The sequence below is a fragment of the Marasmius oreades genome, chromosome 4 (genome assembly GCF_018924745.1).
Source record: "Marasmius oreades isolate 03SP1 chromosome 4, whole genome shotgun sequence".
NCBI lineage: Eukaryota > Fungi > Basidiomycota > Agaricomycetes > Agaricales > Marasmiaceae > Marasmius > Marasmius oreades.
In genome coordinates, this window is record NC_057326.1 from 4,205,853 (window position 1) to 4,217,892 (window position 12,040).

The following is a 12,040-nucleotide window of genomic DNA, read 5'->3' on the forward strand; positions in this document are numbered from 1 at the left end:
ACCCTTAATGGCGATCTCGGCTTGTCTCCTGGCAGTAAATGGAGTATGGAATACTGGTTCATGTCCTTGTAAATATCTAACAGTAAACTCAGTTCAGGTGTCATACTCGTAAGCTCTCCCTACAGGGAGCACACGAACTGGACAGACGGCGTCGAAGCAAGCACGGCCAACTCGGGCACTAAAAAAGGTAACCCCTAAGCTCCACCGTACCTGGTAGAAAGAAGCAAGTGGGACACCGTTTGCATCGGATATGACCTCACATGGGATAGATTTGACTGGAAAAGTCCGAATCCCGACCTGCAAAAAGGGCAGTGCGTGGGAAACCCGCACGTAAGGAAGAGCGCCTTATTTCCCAACATATTTGGCCACTATCCTCTCAAAACAAAATCATCGAAAAGGAGTGAGGAATCTATTATGGAAGTGAGAAAGGTATTTCTAGGAATCGTTATCAATGACTTGAGGATGTTTGTAATTGAACCATATGTACTCAAGATGTCTAATTGAGACCAACAAGCGGACACGAGAAAAAAGCATCACTCACGCGCACGTCTGCCTCCGGTGGGGGAGAAGCGCCGCTTCCAACTGTCCAGTATCACCACGTGACGGCGTACTAAATATTTTCTTCTAGTTGAGAGAGACCACGACAAATAGATAAGAAAGGTATCACTCACGTCCTCCGTCGGTGCTTCGGGTGCTTCGGGAGCACTTTCGACTGGTTGAGCAACTGCAAGCATCATCACTAAATAGGGGAAGGCGTCAAAGACCCGTCAGCGGATGCGGATGGTGAGAAGAAAACGGGGCACAAAAAGGCTTACCAGATGCGATGACAACGAGGAAAGTAGAAACCTTGAATTGCATTGCGTCAAGAAGAATAGTAACGGTTGTTGAAAGAAAAAAACGAAAAGATAATGAAGAAAAGTGAGAGTCTGCTCCATCCTTATATACCTTTCCTCGACGGAACCTGTCGGACTGCATTGCCTCTCTTCAGTTCAAACGAAGGCCGAGTATCCCTTGTTCCCCAACACCGCAAGTCCCAAATTGTTCCCTCAATTAAGTACCCTCCATTCATCTCTGACTGCTCGTACTTGAAACGCCACCGTGGGCCAGCTGATGATTGCGATGCAGGAGCTCATAAATGAATCGAGTATGTAGCCATCCTACGAGACTTCCCCGATCATCCCATTCATCTCCGAGTGCTACTTGGTAACGCCACCGTGTCTAGTGATTTGCGGATGTAGGTACTCGTGGATGAAGTTTTTGTCCTGGTGTAAAGACTATACATGGTGCAGCAACAACGACTGTTTAGACTCTAGAGCATTCAGATTTATCTAACCTTCCTCCATTCAGGGGCGTCAGGGAGCGATGTCGGGGCACTGCTTACCGAAGAGTCTTGATCTTGGATACACCTAGGGATGTGTCCGTTCAAGTATGGAAATGTGATACACACCCGTAAGTATCTTCGGAGTAGGCCCGTCGCTCGCCTTTCTGAACATGCCCTGAATACGTTCTGATGGGAATCGCAGTCGAGAGAACCAGAATTTATATAAGTTACAGCGGAAAGAACGGAAGAATCAGGCTTGCCTTCTCGGCCAACTCGGATACCAAATCGTAACCGTACCACGGGTGGGTGTTACTTGGAGAAAGGTAGCCATAAACAACATCGGCTAAGTTAACTCAGTTAAATCGGATGGGCGCTCGTTTTGATGTTTTGAGGTGTTGATCTTAAGTGATGGGTAGGGATGTCATCAAGAGGTCGAAGCTGATGAGTCTTCCTATCTGGCCACTTGGACGAAATGGTAATAATGAGTGGATCTACGTCATTCGCGGATTTCAGAAACGGACAAAGAGACGGGTGGAAGTGGATGCGACCGTTGTAGCGCCAACGCGGGCTGGCTTCTCCGTTCGCATCGGCATAAGATACGTTCCGAGTCACCCCCAATTAGTTTGTCCTTCTTGGAAAGCAGACTCCGAATATCGAACCTGTGTCCAAGATGAGCGGCCAAATTACATGAGGTAGGATGTACGTAGAGGCCACTCACTATCTCGTACATATGGAGCCCAGGACCACCTCTTCACGTACGAAACCAACTTCAACGCGTGACAGATCTACCGCCCAGAACGCTGAAGCCCTTCAGTTGACAACTGAATCAAACAGCAACATTGTCAGGCTTGTGAACCAAAAAAATTAAAGTGTTAGGATTAGTTTCTCACTCGAGAAAAACACCGAGTGTAGATCATGTAACAATTCTCCAACGCCCCATGAGATCGTTGGATCGACTTTCTGAAGTCACTGATTCTTCGCGAACCCCGTTCTGCTTGTCAGCCATCCTTCTCCTCCGGCCTCTCTCATCCAAACTTCAGCTGGATTTGCCATGGACGAGGCAGATCTCACGTCATCCTGGGGAAACTAGGGAGAAGGTGGTTGAAATACTCCAAGCTTCATACGAGTCTTCTAATTCAACATCCAAAAAGCGAGATTGTCGTTGCGTGAGTTTCGTCGGTGGAGGTGGAGGACAGAATGAGGAGATAGCACACTAGCTCTGGTATCTTGAGTGGTAAGCGCACCCACGCCTCATGCTTCTATGACGTCGAATCTGCAAGAAAGGAAGACCACTCCGTTTTTGCCTCGTACCCCCACGCTCGCTCTCGCTCTTGTTTCCAGACCGAAGGTGAACAAGCCTTTTCGTCGTGGATTTCTTCAAGGAGTACCAACGAAAGAAGCCAGTTCGACATTCTCTTTTCCACTTTTCTGACCGTAGGCCACTCGACCCGTTGATTCCAGGCGAAAACACGAAGAATTGAACAGCAAAAATGGAAATGAGACCCACCCTCTCGCTAGGTCGGTAAAAAACGGCATTCGTAACACTTCAACCAAACCGTACATTCCTTCGTCAATTCAGAATATGAGGAGGCGGTCGTGAAGTAGGGTCACGATGTTGACCGTGATGGCGTCCTTCCGTGTGTTGTCGTTATTATCGGTATTCAACAGCGTATTTCCCCCTCCACTACCGTAGACAATAGTCACTACGCCAATGCCAACGCCAGTATTAACATTCCCATAAGCCTGCCGTGGACGTAGAGCCCAGGACCAAATCCCGAAGCTACTTCACCAACCCCAAACTCTTGCCTTCAAATAGTGTGTATCCCGCCTCCACGCCGATACCCATCATAACAGAAAACTGAGGGATTATTGTGGGAATGCGTCATGCGCGATGGATTTATTTGCCTGGGCGTCAATGCCAGCCAAAAGCGGCTCGGCACTCGTTTCGATGCATTGGGTTACGATGTCAATCTCGGAGGAGTGAAATGAGAGGTAGAAGTCGATGAAGATGAGTTCTAATCCATTGGAATGAAATGTTTGTGTGGTTTTGCATGAGAATTAGGAATACACGTTGTTCGAGGATTCCAATGGACGAGTGGAACTGGATGAGAGAAGCAGGGTCTCGGTAACCTGACCAGATGAGATGCTCTACAAGTAACCCCAGAGCAACCCTCCGGAACACCTCACTAGCGACCTCCACAACTAAAGGAGAGATGTCGATGAAGGTGTCGTCCATGCCCGACTGTCGCTGTACTCTCCCCATTAACTGACTGAAAGTAGCTCAAGTGCTGCAGAATGTGTCAATCGAGGCTTTGTCTAGAGTATTGCTTTTTGTGGATATCGACGTTGAAGATGCTGAGAGATACCGACGGTTGGTGGAACACGACATAGTAAGTGAGTTGTACGAGTAGTTAGTGACCGGAATACTAGCCATGAAGTTCGTAGCACGCACGGAAGAACGCCGTATTTCCCAACGTATTGTCCTGCCTATGTGTACTGTAACCCCTCAGAGTTCCTGTAGCATGACTGACTTATTGGAGGCTACAAAAAGGGAGTGTTGAATTGTGTAGAAAAGCAAGGATGGACTTACCTCAGTGTCCACGACGTGGTTCACATCGAGAACTGCCCTCAGAGGTGGGGATGATGGGTGTCCGCAACAGAAAATAGCCTGTGGGAATCTTGCGCGGGTTTATTTAGCCATTTCCGATCAAATCCGAGGACTACCCACATGGACCCAGCTCCGGATGAGGATTCAAATATTCAAATGCGGCTTGGGTACCCGCAAATCCGACACTGTTTTCTTTTCCCCTTGTAATCTTATTATCCCGAAATCGGACTGGTTTCGAATATTATTTTTTTTTTCGGTCTTTCAGCGTAACGGTCAGCCCCGCCGGTTCCACTCAGGGTCCCGGTCAATCAATATATCCTAATTATAATTTCTATCTATTCCCACTCGAAGCCGCGATATCCCATTGTATTAACGCTCGGGGGATACTAGTCCACTCTCCCCGCAAATGCACGTGGCACGCACGGAGAAACGCAAGGGACACCTATCGATTGGATCAGGCAATCCACTACTAGTAGATACCAGAAGTAGAAGACATGTGGTGTACACCTCACGGGCTCGGTCGGCGGTTCAAACTTTTAACTTCTCACCCTGGCCAGGTCAATCCGTTGAATTTTCTTTCTTTTTTTCAACGCATTGCTCCTTTTCCGTCCACCTATCAGCGATTACCAGAACCCAATCATCAATCGTCAATACAAAAAACCAGATTCGAAGCCGGCGTTCACCACGTCTCAAGGGTTGTACCCTTGCTATTCCCGTTTTGTTCTGTTATCCCGGATCAAACGCACGAAGTTACGATTTTGCGGCAGGCTTGATGTTATGGTTACTGTCACACACATAAAAAATGAGCCAGGCAATTGCACAGGTTGATTTCTCCCACTCCCACCTCTCCCAGTATGGCGGCAACGTCTTCCTTTTTCCAAGACTCACACCATATGAACTTCTCTGGCGGCAATTCATTTACAAACGCAAGAACTGTTGTTAACCACAATTATCCAGCGCTCCTACAGCCTGAATATGGAGGATCAAGTGATAAGGAGTGTTCTACAACCAGGGACAAGGAGAACTTGTTTAATTTGGTGAGCATCCCTTCCAATTGCCCTTAAACAATGCTGATGGACGTGCTATCATTTCCAGGCTGAAGAACACGGGTTCCGATTGATAAGGATGGGGGATATTATTGTGGAAAAAGAAGTTTCATCAGATGTTCTCAACATTTCAGTCAAATGTCCTGCTGGTCGTGTCTTGAAGAAAACAAACCCATTCTGAAGTCGTGTTAATATGGGTGATCCACCCAGTGTTTCGTGCAAAATCAGAAGGAGGATACAGAATGCGAGGATTATCAACTTTCAGGATCATTTTACCATGGTCACTTTTGAACCTGAAGATGGGACAGATGCAGAAAATCTGGAGACAGTAATAATTTCCTGTTTCCTGTTGAAGGGTTTCAAATTGTCTGATTGATATCATATATTGTATCAGGTCTGGAAGCAGATTTATAATATCTCATCCTCTCAACGGTGAGCTTATCTCATGTGTAGTAGCTATGCCACAGCTGATATGCCCCAAATTCGGAATCACAGACTTGACATGCTACCTCAGCTTTTTGGATTGGCTCATTCAAGAACACCAACCCTAATATTCCACGATGGTGCGTTTTTATCTTACTGTCCCATTTCCCCTCTAACTTTTAAACAGTGTTCATCAGTGGAGGTGCTATATTCAGTCAGTTTGGCATTGATACACCAGTTGTTAGGAATTATCTTTGGTATAAAATGGTATGTTGAACCCCGCAGCATTCTAGCTTCTCAATTAACAGGTTCTTTCAAGTACCGCTCATTCTATGCCATGATAACCAACAGTGATATGCGGAGACTATTGAAAAATGTGCATAGGTTGTCTAGATAAGGTTTTGAAACTTAATTTTCTAATGTTTTATGGCAGGCTCATTCAATCAATCATGAAGAATGGGTTTTCAACTTCAGAAGCAATGTTTGGCAGTATGAATTCACATCATCCTTTTCTGAATTTCCTCAGTCCAGCAGCAGCAGACCTCTATTCATTAGCTTTCAGCTAATAAACCAATCTTATCAGAATTTATGCCTTGAACCTAAGGCAATCATTGATGGTCTTCAGGAAGAGTTCTTCAAGTTGGTTACCTCAATTGGAGCCATGCACATCATTCCAGATTGCTTTATACCCCATAACTTACTTCCATTTGGAGCCATTATTGATTGGGAGAAGTCTTGTATTCTGGCACATCTCCCTTCCATACCATCCCCTGAATGGTGCTTTTATCTCAGCACACATGGAGTCAAGGCCAGGCTTTCAGAATCAGGTAATCTATATCATGGTTCATGCCCTCACCTCATTCTTACTAAGTCACTGGCAGCTTCAGGTCGTGTTGACCTGATATTTGATGACCCTGGAGTAAATATAATCAGACTACGGATCAGGTTGCAAATACCTTCTGATGAACAGGAACAACTTCGATGTGCATATCTGAGTCAATCACTCCAATTTTTCAAGGATATTGGTCATCCTAAAGCCTCTTGGAACAGTGTATGTAAGTTCTAGTTCTAGTTTCATTACCTTCTTCCCCTGGCATTGAGCTAATATTGTTATTGAAGTGCTCATGGATGAAGTCTACTTTATTCTGACTGGAACTTTCACCTCCAACTTTATTCATAACTTCTCAACTAAAGTCTACCTATTTATTCAACCACTTCTTTCAATAGCTCCCAAACAGATCAACAATATGCCATGTCTCCATTGGCCTTTGGACAGCCAGGTGTACTATTGGTCCTCTGATTCCAATGGGAAGACACCAATACCAAAGGAGAATTGGGCACAGTATGAGATTCCAACACTGGATTTGTATACATACATTGGGACTTCATGGGATCAGTTTGATTATGCATCTGTGGAAGAATACCTGACAATCAAGGGGTATGATCCGTACAGTGATGAGTATGCAAGGGTGCATGGATATCAAATTATAAACCTGTGTGAGTTTTCCATGTTTCTTCAAGGTTCATCTTTCATTATCTTCTATTATTACTCTTCCAGGGGATCCACATACTGGGGATGAATGGGTTCATCTAGAAAGTCAGGAATGGACAAACACTGAAGGCCAACTTGGTGCAGAGGGCCTAGGATCCAATGAAGCTTTGAAGAATCTGAGAAGTGATAAATTCATGAGCTGGCTAACAAGGGGTTGGCTAAAACATAGTCATGGTGAGATGCCATTTACATATTTTTGGGAACTTCCAGCTTAGCTTGATGGGTACTGAAAGGTGCAGTCTGTACAGCCAAAGACAACCTCAAGCAAATTACCCCAGAAGTTGACAGTGAAGATGATGATATATTCTCCATTGTATCTGATTTGCCAAATGCTTAGACAGACTGATATCCAATTACTTGTATCAGAGCACTTTGACAGAGAACCCATGTATTTTAAACTATAATATTTGTGACTTAATTTTATTACTTATTCTTGCTGCCAATGTTATGGGAGCTATATGAATCCATTTTTGTCAGTTGTGGCACATCTGGCCATTCATTTCTATATTTGTATATTATATGATGTATAAGGAGAAAATTTGTTGTTATACTCATAGTGTTATTATCCACAGATTGTACTGACTTCAAATCTTTTTCAGATCACAGTCTCTTAGCATAATGGGGAGATCATTGTATTGTGGGAGTGTTTAATTATTATTCTCCTGATTTATTTCTGTTTTCAGAAGGCACATTTCATCTCCAAGCTACCTGGACTGGAAGATGACCCCCAAGTATGGTGTTATATACTTAAGATTTTCTGTCTGTTAATTGCTGATACATAAAAGAAACAAAGGTTGAGTACACCTTATCCCCAATCTATGTGAATTTCAGTTCAGTCAAGTATGGATCAATCAGACCTGCAATGTTCTTACCATTGACCTTGACTATTCTGGTCATTCTGACCATTGATGTTTGTGTCTATGGAGGGAGTTATGGACATGCTTGAGGCAATTGAATTTGCAGAGCTCATCCTTGTGGGTAAGGAAACATTGAATGGGTTTGATTGATCAAGTAAGTTTAAACTTTTGAAAGCTTTGAAGATGTCACTGCCACTAGATTGTATTATCAGCATTGACCTAGACCTGAATACAAGGCAAATGTGCCCTCGCCTGATTCCACTAGAGCCTTGCACATTCAGCAGGGTATAGTGGGGAATTTCTGGCATTTGAGATGTCAGATTAACAGCATGCTATTTCTCATCCATCAACTAGCCTTCTTACCCATGCGTACAGATGATATGATTTCTATTGTAAAGTGTCAGAAGTCGATCCTTGAGCGAGGCAGGCTGACAATGAATAAGAAAGGTGTCAGGAGGGTGAACCGCCTATGCATATGCCAGGCCTCAAGCCCTGACACTGAGGATAGCATACACCTACAACAACCCAACACCCACATAGGGCGTGCTCCGAGGGGTACCAACCCCCGGTACTCCGACCTACTATGAAATCGTACTCCAGGCTAATGCTGGCGAACCATCCTATGGGCCTATCAGCAATAGAGGATGACAAGAGCTGGCAACCAAGGAGAATGAATAATGATGATGTCCAATATCGTGAATATCCGTGAACTGTGTGGTGAACCATACGACGAACCGTACTCCTATGGCAAGAGTGAACCTCCAACAATGAGAGTATCCTAAGACAAGGACCGTTATGAGCCAGTACTCCAACGACGATGAGAGCATACGATAGACAGTACCCAATGTACACCAATGTAGTGTACCACATACCTAATCCATGCGTACCCCATCCTGTACTCTAATGCAAAGGAAGTGACTCTAGGATGAGTCCAGACCATGACTGGATGGTGAGTCCTCTCATAAAGGTGACCGGGACGACGTAGAGCAACAGAGTGAATGGGGCAGAGGTGAAAGACAAAGATAGGAAAAGGATAGAGAATTAGGACAAAGAGGTGATGAAAGGAGATCAAATTCTGGGGAACTACCTACTACTAAGTACTCCTTATATACCTATCTAATAGAAAGGGTTGTACTCCTATACTGATGACCCCTTCCCCTAAGATTAGGAGTACTCTCCTATGAATCGACCCTTTCACATGACATTCCCCTTGATCATATGTTGAGTCTGACTGTAGTTGACTCCATAGGCAGAAAAGTCAACAGTAGGGTGCTACCCCTGGTTCAGTTCATGACAAAAGGAATGACTCCTAGGTAGGATTGACCAGACAAGAGTAGGGTTCTACAGTACACTTGGAGTTTATATACTACACTACTTAAGGAGTAAAGGAGTTGAGGGGGCAGGGGCCTCCTTATCTATAATGGTCTATGGCAATTGCAGGTCAGACAGGATGGTCGACAAGGGGGTGATTGCGGGAATTGAGACAATCAAGTATATCGATGGAAACGGCCACAACTACATGCAGGGTACTATGGTGGAGTACTCAGAGTATGGCGAGTTCATGACATAAAGTGACTAAGGTCAGGATTCTGGAAGTTCAGCTGAATAAATGGCCACTCACCCTTGCTTCTGTGGTGTGAGAAATAACTTCCCTCTTGACACAATTGTAGGGTCAGGAACTTGGATGGTGGCAAAGCTCTCTATGCTGCTGTTGCATGTACTGTGATTAATGATCTCATGTCGTGACATCACTCTCATCTTGAGACATCTTGAGACCTCTTGAGAATATCTCAAAGATCTCAATAAAAGTACACTTTCCATATCAAATAATACATGCTATTATCTCAAATTTTCCATCTCATTATCTCAAAAAGGTAAGATCTCATTGTCTTAAACATCTCATAAATTTCAATCTCAATGTCTATGTCTCAATTTCTCAGTAACTGAGATTGTCAGTTGGTATACTAAGCTAAGGTTGAATGTAATAGTGGTGCTAGCAATTTTGATTGCGTTACACCCACACATAGGTTGAGGGTCATCTGTTACATGACTAAGTTATAATATTATAAGGGTGAAGGGCCTACGTGTGGGTGTAACACAATCAAAATTGCTAGCACCACTATTACATTCAACCTTAGCTTAGTATACCAACTGACAATCTCAGTTACTGAGAAATTGAGACATAGACATTGAGATTGAAATTTATGAGATGTTTAAGACAATGAGATCTTACCTTTTTGAGATAATGAGATGGAAAATTTGAGATAATAGCATGTATTATTTGATATGGAAAGTGTACTTTTATTGAGATCTTTGAGATATTCTCAAGAGGTCTCAAGATGTCTCAAGATGTCTCAAGATGAGAGTTTATCATGAACTCGCCGTACTCCGAGTACTCCTCCATAGTACTTCACGTGTTATTACAACCCCTCCCGTCTTCGCACTTGATCATTTTGATCCTTGCAATTGTCCTCCCTTCCACCCCTTCGGCCCCTTACCGTTGAGCACTCTGTCCGACTCACGATCGCCATAGACCATCGTAGATAGGGAGGCCCCTGCCCCCTCGACTCCTTACCCCTTAAGTAGTGTAGTATATAAGTACTCCAAGTGTACAGTAGAACTTCACTCTTGTCTGGTCAATCCTACCTAGGAGTCATTCCTTTTTCCCCTCCAATTGTCAGCTCACCTCACCCAAGGATCGACTCCTGACAATAGACAAGAGTACCCCAGGGGCGACCTGACCTTTTCTACTCTTACCAACTTTTAGTTTGGAAACCTTCCACCCTGATCGCTGTGCATATGTCTGCCACCTTAGATCAGGACACCCACATAAATCCCAATGTCTCCCAACATGCTGGACCAGCTCTCCCCAATCCAGAAGTCCTTGCTCAAGGAACCGAAGAATGGTTCCAGGGTCTTAACGCACAACAGCAGGATAGGGAACTCAATGTCAACATTTGGCGACAACTTAGTCAGTTGAATACTCAAAACGAAGTCATTGCTAGGTTACTTGAGAAGAGTCACAGCCAGAGTAATGAGAAATCGTCTGCTACGAAGCCCAAAGCGTTCAACGGGACCCCCGAAGGCATCGATCCCTTCTTCGCCCAACTCTATATTTATTTCCAGAGAAATCCAGAGAAATCCGCTGTGGACCATGCAAAGGTCCTCAAAACCCTTCCCCATATGACCGACAGAGTACTGCCTCCTAAATGGGCAGCTAATAAAATCCGAGAAATCAAGAACGGACGGTGGCCAGCGTCATTCAATGACCTAAAGGCAGAAATCTGTCGAGATTTTGCTGGTGGTGACCAGAAGGATATAGCACAGAGGAAGCTCCACAGCCTGGTCCAGAAACCTAACAAGTTGGCTAGTCAATTCTTCCTTGAGTTCGAGGAGTACCGAGCCGAGTCCGGGCTTGAAGAAGAGGGACTCCTCATACTTTTAAAAACAAATCTCAAACCATTCCTCATTAGCTGTATCTACGCCATGGATCCTATGCTGCAGACCTACGACAAATGGAAGGAAGCAGCAATTCAGTTTGACCTTCAGGAGCACAGTGCACAGACTCTGAGAGTAGAGCATAATGTGCATACTCCAGCAGCGAAACCTACAGCAGCAGTACCCCGGAGTACCAACAATCCTTTCCAGAATCAGGTATCAACAGTACCCACTGTGTCAAATGCGACCTTGGGACCTGCAGAAGCTAAAACAGGAACCAGTATAACCTTCAGAGGTCAAGGACGACCTATGGAAATCGATCGAGCCTGTGCTCGTCCTAACGCTTGGAATGCAAACCATCAGTGTTACAACTGTCAAGAAGTCGGCCACCTTGTGCGGGATTGTCCTCATCCCAGGGTTAATCGCATGTCTCGACTTCTTAACGACATCCAGTCGTTTAGTACTGCAGAGAAAGCAGAGTTCAGGAAAATTGGAGAGGAGGCAGGTTTTTAAAACCCCTTAGGAAGAAAGATACGCCACCTAAGGGATCCTTTGTCTGTAAATCCAATAACAATCGGTTCAGTGTTTTAACGAATGAGAGTGACTTGGTGAAAGACGAAGATGTATCAGAAAAACCCATGCCCAACTTATCGCCAAAAGCAAAAAGGGATGGAGTACCTCAGCGAGTACCTGCTCGAGTACCCCCTAAAACTAGTAATCCTGAACTCCCTTACCCTGCATCAAAGAAGGATGCCTATTGGATCTATTGGAATTTGTGTCACAATGAGGGAAAGG

At 44.6% G+C, this 12,040-nt stretch overlaps 2 protein-coding genes across 2 annotated transcripts; both read left to right on the forward strand.

Moving 5' to 3' along the window:
* Positions 1–4,783: 4,783 nt before the first annotated feature.
* Positions 4,784–5,156, forward strand: E1B28_008084 (uncharacterized protein; the record flags this gene model as incomplete). Its single annotated transcript, XM_043152869.1, has 2 exons — positions 4,784–4,966; positions 5,025–5,156. 2 exons carry the CDS (start codon positions 4,784–4,786, stop codon positions 5,154–5,156), a joined length of 315 nt encoding a protein of 104 aa, XP_043010956.1.
* Positions 5,157–5,252: 96 nt separating this feature from the next.
* Positions 5,253–7,287, forward strand: E1B28_008085 (uncharacterized protein; the record flags this gene model as incomplete). The annotated part of the gene is made up of 10 exons (XM_043152870.1): positions 5,253–5,303; positions 5,370–5,407; positions 5,471–5,538; positions 5,586–5,665; positions 5,718–5,774; positions 5,832–6,225; positions 6,280–6,453; positions 6,518–6,895; positions 6,957–7,124; positions 7,184–7,287. The coding sequence occupies 10 exons, from the start codon at positions 5,253–5,255 to the stop codon at positions 7,285–7,287; spliced, it is 1,512 nt and encodes a 503-aa protein (XP_043010957.1).
* Between the last annotated feature and the right edge of the window lie 4,753 nt (positions 7,288–12,040).